The sequence below is a fragment of the Pteropus alecto genome, unplaced genomic scaffold (assembly GCF_000325575.1).
Source record: "Pteropus alecto unplaced genomic scaffold, ASM32557v1 scaffold25, whole genome shotgun sequence".
Lineage (NCBI taxonomy): Eukaryota > Metazoa > Chordata > Mammalia > Chiroptera > Pteropodidae > Pteropus > Pteropus alecto.
Genome location: NW_006441955.1, coordinates 6,700,207 through 6,709,487, shown reverse-complemented (window position 1 = coordinate 6,709,487; position 9,281 = coordinate 6,700,207). Strand labels below are relative to the sequence as shown.

The window sequence follows — 9,281 nt, the reverse complement described above, 5'->3', positions numbered from 1 at the left end:
AAGCTGGCTTTCTCTGGCTTCCCAAGGCCTGCTGCATGGCCAAGATCTGGGTCAGGCCTGTGTCCTGAAATGGGCCATTTTCAACCTTTCTATCCCCTTTAGAGATGCTCTCACAATTTAGTCAGTTTTTTAAAAAACTTATTGAGCACATATATGCTGTGCCAGGCACTGCTCTCGATGCTGGGAATACACCTGTGAATAAGACAGACAAAAAGAACCCTTGATTTATGGGGGAAACATTATAGTGGGAGAGACTAACAAGAAATAAGATGAATAAGTAAAGCATATTGTTCCTCAATGGTGATAAAGCACCATGGAGAACAGAGGAGCCAGACAGAGAAACAGGGAATGCTGGGGCTGAGGCTGGGGAGTGGGGGAAGAGGGAGAGGGAGCATCCTAGGAAGTCAACAGGGGGTTCAACAGAAAGCATACCAGAGTCATTTCGTTGGCATCATTTCTCTTCCCGGGCACATTCACCAGGCATGAGGTCACTGCATCGAAGGCTCCTGCAGGTCATAGTTTCAATGAGGAGAGAAGATAGAAGATAAAAATATGGTATGCCTAAGGTACCACAATCCTGTCTTTCCTCCCCAGCTGGGCCTCTCAAATCCTTAGTTCTCCCGCAGCCAAACTGAGCTCCCTTCCCTAAAACCCTTCAGTGGGAACCTCATGTCACTGAGCACCCCATTCCATCACACATAAAGCCAGCATCCTTGTCAGTGCCTTCAAGACCATACTAGGTCAGTCGCCCCTGCTCCATCCCCCTCACTCACCATACTCTGGCTATACTGGCCTCCTTCCAGGCACAGGCAAGATCCCCCTCAGGACCTCTGCACAATCCACTGCCATACCCCCTTGCCCAGGTCTTACTCCCTTCCTCAGGTCTCAGCTTGCCTATCTCTTTAAAGAGGCTTCCCCTGACTTTCAGGATAACAGAGGGCCCACTGTGATCCCTTTTTGTATCATTTTATTCTCTTCTTTCAAACATTATCATAATTTATAATTAAACTCTTCTTTGTTATAGTAGATAACCTGCTGGTTTGTCAGCCCCAAATTTCCTCATCTTTCTTCAGGTAAAATAGCTCCTGTCTCCCCTGTGGATTTCCTTTTCCATGTAGCTAAGTGAAGCTGAATTCCACAAGCCCCACCCATCACCCCTCTTCAAATAGCAGTGGGTCTAGAACCAAGCTTGGCCAATAAGAGAGTCCCTTGCCCCCCGCCACAGTGATTAGTCCAGGGATGGGCTTTTGGCTGAGCAAGGCCAATATAGCTCTTTATTTAAGAAAGCATGTCTCCCTCCTTTTGAGGGCCTATGAGAACCTAGAACTCCAGGGCCAGCTTGGCCACCGAGGCTGCTGGAGGATGGAGCTAATAGGGAGAAGCAGACATACCTCGATAGTAGTGAATACAGATTACACCACAATCTTGGTTTCTAAGTACCCTTCTCCACTAAAAGGGACATAGCACCTTGGAGAAATGGCTGATTCTAGGAGTTAGGCAGGGAAAGTACAGGACAAGCCTGAGACATCTTATACCAGAAAACAAGGAAAGAAAAGCACTCAAAGAATGCTAGGAATATGTCAAAGGGACACAAAAGCCTTGCTGGAAGGGGAGTCTACTGGTCAAATTGGGGAAAGTTCGAGTATCACAATAAATAATGGTAGCAACAGGTAATATAGCCCATTGGATAAATTAGGAAACCACAAGTCCATGCTAATATAAATAAGTAAATGAATAAATTGAAAGTTTGATGAGGAATGGAATATTTACGTAGTTTTAAAGAACCTCTCCACATAATATTTATTACAAAAGGGTAAATAGTAACTTTACAGTGGATAACTTTGGCAGCAACCATCTTGCTCACAAGAACAAAGTGAACATCATCAGTCATGGAACAAATCAAAATCATATACCACCAGATAGGATGCAATAAGAAACAAGCCAGCATCGCTTCTGTGCTATTCCTGCCAAAGATGTGTGACATGAATGTGATCGTGAGAAAACATTAAACAAACCCGAACTCAAGCACAACTTACAAAACGGCCAGCCTATAATCTTCAAATGTATCCAGGACATGAAAGTCCAGAAAAGGTTGAGGACTGAGGAAACAAAACAGACTGGACCAAAAAGTGCAATGAATGATTCTGAGCTAGATCCTTTTTTTCATTAAAAAATCATTGCTGGGACAATTGACAACATTCGAACAAGGTCTAAGGATTATTATTATTTTTATTATTTTTTTTTAGGCAAGGCAACCCTTGGTTGACCTCACAGATTGCAAGGACCTTGTCAGCTTACAATCTCTTATTTTTTATTTTTTACGCCTACAGAACCTGGTCTTCCTGGGCGGTCTCCTATCCAAGTACTAACCAGGCCCAACCTTGCTTAGTTTCCAAGATCAGATGGGATCGGGCTTGTTCAGGGTGGCATGGCCGTAGACAGAACTTTTTAAATTTTAGTAAAAGATATATTCTATACAAAGTAAAACTTTAATGAATGGCTAAATTAATTAACATTCCAATAAAATGCTAGCAAGATATTTTGAGGACCTAGACAAACATATTCTAAAATGTATAGGGAAGAATGAGAGCCTACTAATAACTTCCAGGGCATTGTTTGGATGCTTTTATCCTCAGAATAATTCTGAGAACTTTTAAGAGAAATTCTTACCCTACCAGATATGAATACATATTTATAAAGTCATGGTCATTTTTTTTTAATTGCATTATGGTATTGGTACATGAACAAACAAAAGTATTTGGAGATATAAAAAATTGAGAGAAGATCTTTACACCAAAAACTGACAAGAGATTAATTTACAGAACTCCTGCATATCAGAAATGAGCACAGGTTCCAGATAGGACCCCGAGGCTTCGCTCAGGTGGGGACCTCAAACGCTCAATAGAGCCTACCTGCTGGTCAAACTTTGACCTGAAAAGCCAGGTCTGAAATTTATCAAGAAAGAAAGAGGCATACATTTTGAAAGAAAGATGACTTGTAATTTGGACATAATAAAAGTATTATTATATGGAGATATTGCAGTTAAGGAAATTGAAGCTCAGAGAGATTAAGTTGCTTATCCCATGTCACACAGCAAGCAGAGGCTGAGCATTGGATCTCTTGTGCAAAATTAATATGCTACATGTTATCCACTAAATACCATTCTCTTCCTCTCCTCTCTCCTTTCCCCTCCCTGCCCTACATGTCTGAATAGAGTTTTTACAGGACAGTGCCTGATCTGGGGCTGTTGCCCTTGCCGTACTTACCCTCAGCAATACTTTGGAAATCTGTGGTGTTCTCGTCGGTGGTGTTGCAGGTGGAGAACCCCAGAGGACACTGGTCCATCTCGGCACCAGCCATCTCGCTCCAGTTCTGCAGATTCTCCTCCAGGGGCACGGTGTGGATGTTGTTGTCCTCAGAAAAATCCTGCTGGCTGCTCAGAGTCAGGGTGGAAGTGTCACTGAAGATGAGGCTAGAGCCCAGGCTCAGAGACTCATTGGAGCCCAGGATCAGGGTCATGCATGAGGGTGGAGAAAGGGTGAAGTTGGGTCCATGGGTACTGGAGTGCAGGTTAATACCATCATTGGAGCCAGGAATCAGGGTCAAGCATGAGGCCTGAGTGACAGTCACATTCAAATCAGACCTGGCATTGCCATTTGAATCCACATTGATGGTTCCCTTGGAACTTGTGTTCCAGACTGCACCAAAGGCTCCTTTTGAAACAGACCCAGAGATGTTTTGTGAAATCAAACTGATGGTCTCATTGGTGTTTGGGATTAGGGTCTCACAAGAACCCTGAGCCACATTCAGGTCCAGCTTAGAGATGGTTCTTGAACCCACTTGGAGCAGCTGATCAGAGTCAAAATCCAGAGAAGAGTTTGAGGCTGGAATGAGGAGAGCTTTTGAGCCTGGCCTGGAGATACAGTGGTCTAGAACTAGCGCTTCTCTTGAATAGGACCTTATAAATAGGTTTGATTCAGGCCTGGAAGGATTGGAGTTACTCTGACCCAAATCAAAAATCTTACTTGAGTGGGAGTTGAAGGTCTCCTCAGAATTCAACCCAGAGTGGTTCCCCGAATTCAGATCATGGACCACGGTAGAGCCAAGGCTCGGAACAAGGTTTGAGGTTGGACATAGGGACCCCTGTGAGTTAGGCCTTGAGATGTGATTCAAATCCAGGCCCGGGGCTTCACTGGAGTGGAAAGTGGTAATCTGGAGGGAGGCTAGAGCCACAGCCCTGTTGTCATCAGGTTTGGGGGTGTTATCAGACACCAGGTCAGGGGCCTCCTCAGAGACAGGACTCAAAATTGGATTAAGATCTGGAACAAGAGCCAAGCCAGGACTCAGGGGTGGATTCAAGATAGGAACAAGGTTTGTGTCTGGGCTGGGTCCAGAGATGGTGCCAGAGCCTGAACCTGGGGTCCCAGTAGAGGTGAGACTGGGTGTCATCTTTGAGTGTTCGCAGAGGACCAAACTAGCCTTTGGACTCAGAGCCATGCCTGATCTGAAGGTCTCTCAATGCCACTGCCCCCTTCTCTCCAATAGCTGACTGTCGAGCTCCCTGCAGTGCTCCTGAGAGAGAGAAAAGGCAAACTCAGCCATGCATTACCTGTTAAAATATTTCCATGGCTCCCCACTATCTTTAAGATGAGGCCCTTGTATGACTTAGGTCCTCCATGACCACGCCCAGCCCACCTTTCCAGCTGCACCCTGTATGGCAAAATATCCATCAGACTTTATTCTAACGACTCATTTAGTGATCTAGCCCCTGCTAGAGATGAGCTCCACACTTGCAAGAACTGTGTGTATCTTACTCCCTGAGGCATCTCTAGCACCGAGCACTGTGCCAGGTACATGGTAGGAAGCCAGCAAATACTAGACATGAGGAACCTCTTTCGCTTTAAGATACCCTACTTTCAGCCAATCCCTAACTTGCTAGAACTACTCTGCAAATGGTTGTAGCACTAGATTCCCAAAGCAGCCTTGGCAGAGCTGCCCACTGCTCTTAACAGTTGGCCTATTCTGGGTGTGGCAGGCTACATGGAAGAGAATGTGGGACAGTCTTCAAAAACAGAGCCTGCCTCAACCCAGCAATCCGACTATTGGGTGAACTCCCCATACCCCCACCCTGCTCCACTGCCACATCTGGGCCACAGCTCACCTGCGTGCATGATGTTCTTAAGCAGGAGTGAGCCCCTGTGAGGAGACACAGAAGGAGATCAAGTTAGGTGAAGAATGACTTTTTCAATACTTACTGAACAAAGTCTACAGGTCAGGCGTACAGAGTCTCGGAAGTTAGTTATTGTTGCTGCACTGTACACTCAAGAAAGTGGAGATCAAGAAGAAGGTCTCCCACCCCACTGGCTCTCAGGGCAGCCAAGACTATCTCTTTATGTCACCAGTCTGCCTATCCTCCATGGTTTACCATTGTCTTCAGGACAGTGTCCTCAGTCATTAGGAGGACTCGAAAGGCCATTCTGTGTCTGGCCCCAACTGTCTTTCCACCTTTATTGTCTCTCCATATCTCTCCATACCTCCTTTCCCAACTCCGTTCCACCATCCCTCAATTCCTTTGAGTTTCTCCGAAGAACCAGGCTCCTGGGTTAGGTCTGGACCTTTCACAGGTTAGGTGTCCCCTTTCTCCAGCCTCCTTCCCTGGCTAACACCTATAGCTTCACCACTTCAAATTTCAGCTCAAATGTTAAAAGCCTTCTAGTTTCCCCAGAAGGATGAGGTCCACTTGTAAGTTCCCAAGTGGACCACACGTAAATCCCCAGGCATCTATCTGGTCCACTTCCCCTTCTTGACACACAATATCTGGTTTCCTTTCTAGACAATAAGATCCATAGAGTCTAGCACAGCACCTGACATACAGTGAATGTTCAATAAATGAGCTCGTTACTTCATCTTTTGGTTTCTTCTTCATTCACTTATCCATTCTTCCGCTGACTGCGTCGCTTACTCATTTATTATTTATTCATGCACTCATTCACTAAACCATTTACTCACTCCACAAATTTTGCTGTGCATCTTTATAGCTTGGCTTTGGAAAGGCCATAGATTTGGAGTCATGTTGTGCTGAGTTCAAATCTCAATTCACCCTCTTACTAGTGTCAGTGAACTTGGGCAAGAGACTTTTCCCCTCTGACCCACATCCTCCTTATCTCTAATATGAGGAGCATAGAGCCTGCTACCCAGGGTGGTGTATTTTCAATCTGGCATGGAACACATAGCTCTCCTAAGGCTTTCTCTAAATGACAGCTACTTGATTTATCACTCTCTGCCAAGCACTGTGGGCAGAGAGGAGTAAGGCCCATTGTGCATTGGGAAGGGTAATGATTCTTAAGGAACTTGGGTGGGACCCAGGAGAGCTAAAGGAGCTCACTGCTATCTTGTCAGCCACATGCCACCCTTTGGCCTTTGCTCCAAAGCCCCAGGGCCCCATATGAGGAGGGTGGAGGATGGCCATAAAACAGCTAGCCCTGTCCAAGACTAAGAGAATCATTGACTGATTCCTATGTCTCCTCCACCTCAATGAACACTTCCAGACCCTAGCTGGTGCTCTCAGGATAAGGAAATATCAGTGGATCTTTCGGTTCCTCATTAAGAACACATTTATGAGATGTATGGGCCTGATATGTGCTAGGCACTCATGTGGGTATGTGTGCACACATACATCTAGCATTAGGGCATCTCAAACCTAAAGAATCCAAAGCAGAACTTGCCACCTTTTCCCCAAATCAGACCCTCACATTCTCTTCCACTGAAAGTAACTGGCACCACTATCCAAGGCAGAAATAGAATTATCCTAAACTTCTTTCTTCCTCACTTGCTGCATCCAATTGTGGCCATGTTCTGCTAATTCTGGTGCCAGAAAAGCTCCTAAATATCTTCCCATATCTTCATCATCCCTGTTAGACCCTAGTGAAACTTTCATTGCTTTGTGGTTTGGCTTTGGGATTGCCCTCTCAACAACAGTCCCTGTATCTAGAGACTGCACCCAATAAACCATTTTCCAAATTGAGTCATAAAGATCTTCCTTTAAATTGCATTCAACAGGTGGTACTGGCGCAAGGGTAGACATATAGACCAACGGAACAGAATTGAGAGGCCGAAGTGAATCCATGCATCTATGGTCAGTTGAGTTTTGACAAGAATGCCAACTCTGTTTAATGGGGAAAGAATAGTTTCTCCAACGAATGGTGGTAGGACAATTGGATATCAACATGCAAAAGAATAAAGCTGGAGTTCTTACTATTAGGTCCAGGAGGGCCCTATCCCTACCCCGCATAGTGTGGGAACTAGACTCCTCCCTGACCTTTGTATGGGAACCAGACCTTGATTCCAGGTTGGCCACACTACATGCTCGCCTCCCACCTCACTGGACTCTCCTCCCTTCCCTGCCAATATATCCACGTGAAATATTCCCACCAAAAAAGCCCATATAAGTTTCAGGTCCCCTTGCATTCAAGGCTGACATCATCTTTGGCTCAGCCAGGCTGTCACTCTGCTACAATAAATATTGCTTAACCCTTTTGGCCTTGTGTGTTCCTCCTTCGGTGAACCTAAAACTTACCTCGTAGAAATTGACTCAAAATAAATTAAAGGCCTAAATGTAAGAACTGAAATTATAAAATTCTTACAAGAAAATACAGAAATAAATCTTTATGACCTTGAATTTAACAATGGTTTCTTAGATATGACACCAAAAACCCAAACAACAGAAGAAGAAAAAATAGATTGGACATCATTCATGTTAAAAATTGTACATCAAAAGGCACTATCAAGAAGTGAAGAGACAATCCACAAAATAGAATAAAATATTTGTGAATCATATATCTGTTAAGAGTTTAGTAACCAGAATATATAAAGAACTTTTACAACTCAACAACAAAAAGACAAAAACCCAAATTTAAATGGGCAAATAACTTAAACATGACATTTCTCCAAAGAAGATATACCAATAGTCAATAAGCAAATGAAAAGGTGCTCAACATTAGTCATTAGGGACATGCAATTCAGAACCACAATGAGATATTACTTCTCAGCCATTAGGAAAGTTATCTTTTTTTTTTTTAATAGGAACTAGCAAGTATGGCAAGGATGTAGAGAAATTGGAACACTCATATTAGATGGAAATTGGAATCCCACTGCTGGTGGGAATGTAAAATGATGTAACCTCTGTAAAAACCAATTTGCTAATTTCTAAAGAAGTTAAACATAGAATTAGCATATGATCTAGGAATTCAACTCCTCGTTATATACCCAAAAGAACTGAATATTGCTTCCAACAAAATTTGTACACACATGTTCATAGCAGCACTATTCACAACAGCCAAGGTAGACACACCCCAAACGTTTGTCAGCTGGTGAATGGATAAACAAAATGCGGTATATTCATATAATAGAATATTATTCAGCCATAAAAAATGAATTAAGTACTGATACATGCTAAACATAGATAGACTTTGAAAATACTATGCTAAGAGAAAGAAGCCAGATATGAAAGGTTGCATATTGTGTGATTGCATTTATATGAAATATCTAGAATAATCAAATCTGGAAAGGCTGAAAGCAGATCAAAGCAGACAGAAAAGGTTGCCAGGGGCAGGGGAAAGGAGAGACTAGGAAGTGATCGCTTAATGGGCACAGGATTTCCTTTTGGAGTGACAAAAATGTTCTGGAACTAGAAGGTGGTTGCACAACATTATGAAGGCACTAAACGTCACTAATAGTAAATTTTATGCTATGTATATTGCACCACAATTTTTTAAATGCATGTAATAGACAAGAGGGCATAGACTCACTTTTTCTTATGCCTTTCTTCTAAATACAAATAAATATCCTGGAAATAGTTCAACAGGCAACCATAGAAAAACTCTGTGAACTAGAAAGAAGACAGTGAACTGGCTAGGATTTGAGGGATGACACAAAGGTGAGTTCCCTCAGGTTTTCTTTTTGTCTTCCGTATATCCAGACTGGGCACCAGAAAGGCCTGAAACACAGTTCTACTGAGAACATACACACACACATACAAAAAAAAATAGAAAAGAAAAGCTTGTTCTCTCTGGCCAAAGGACCAGAAAAAGGGAAGCATAACAGAGAGAGAACCCCAGTTCCCACTCCTTATCCAGGGTAGTGGCTGGCCAATCCATCTGCAGTGGCAGCGTCAGCCAAGTCCTGCATCTCTGGGCTCTTTACTCAGTGGCAGAGAACTTACCAAGTCTCATAGCTCCTGACCCCACAGTGACAACAGGTGGCCTAGGGGAGTACCTTCTGCC

General features: G+C 43.6%; 1 protein-coding gene and 1 pseudogene across 2 annotated transcripts in view; both read right to left on the bottom strand.

The window, feature by feature from the left end:
- MROH7 (maestro heat like repeat family member 7) overlaps nt 1-9,281 on the bottom strand; it is a 46,313-nt gene that overhangs the window by 34,341 nt on the left and 2,691 nt on the right. Inside the window, exons 1-2 of one of the 2 annotated variants that reach the window (XM_006919241.1) lie at nt 3,267-4,497; nt 433-506 (exon numbers count right to left, since the gene is read on the bottom strand). In XM_006919241.1, coding sequence (XP_006919303.1) covers nt 433-506; nt 3,267-4,497 — 1,305 coding nt within the window. Of the gene's footprint in view, nt 1-432; nt 507-3,266; nt 4,498-9,281 lie in introns of those variants that run through there. The other variant, XM_006919242.2, reaches the window with a different exon arrangement.
- LOC112485816 lies at nt 2,322-2,440 on the bottom strand (annotated as a pseudogene).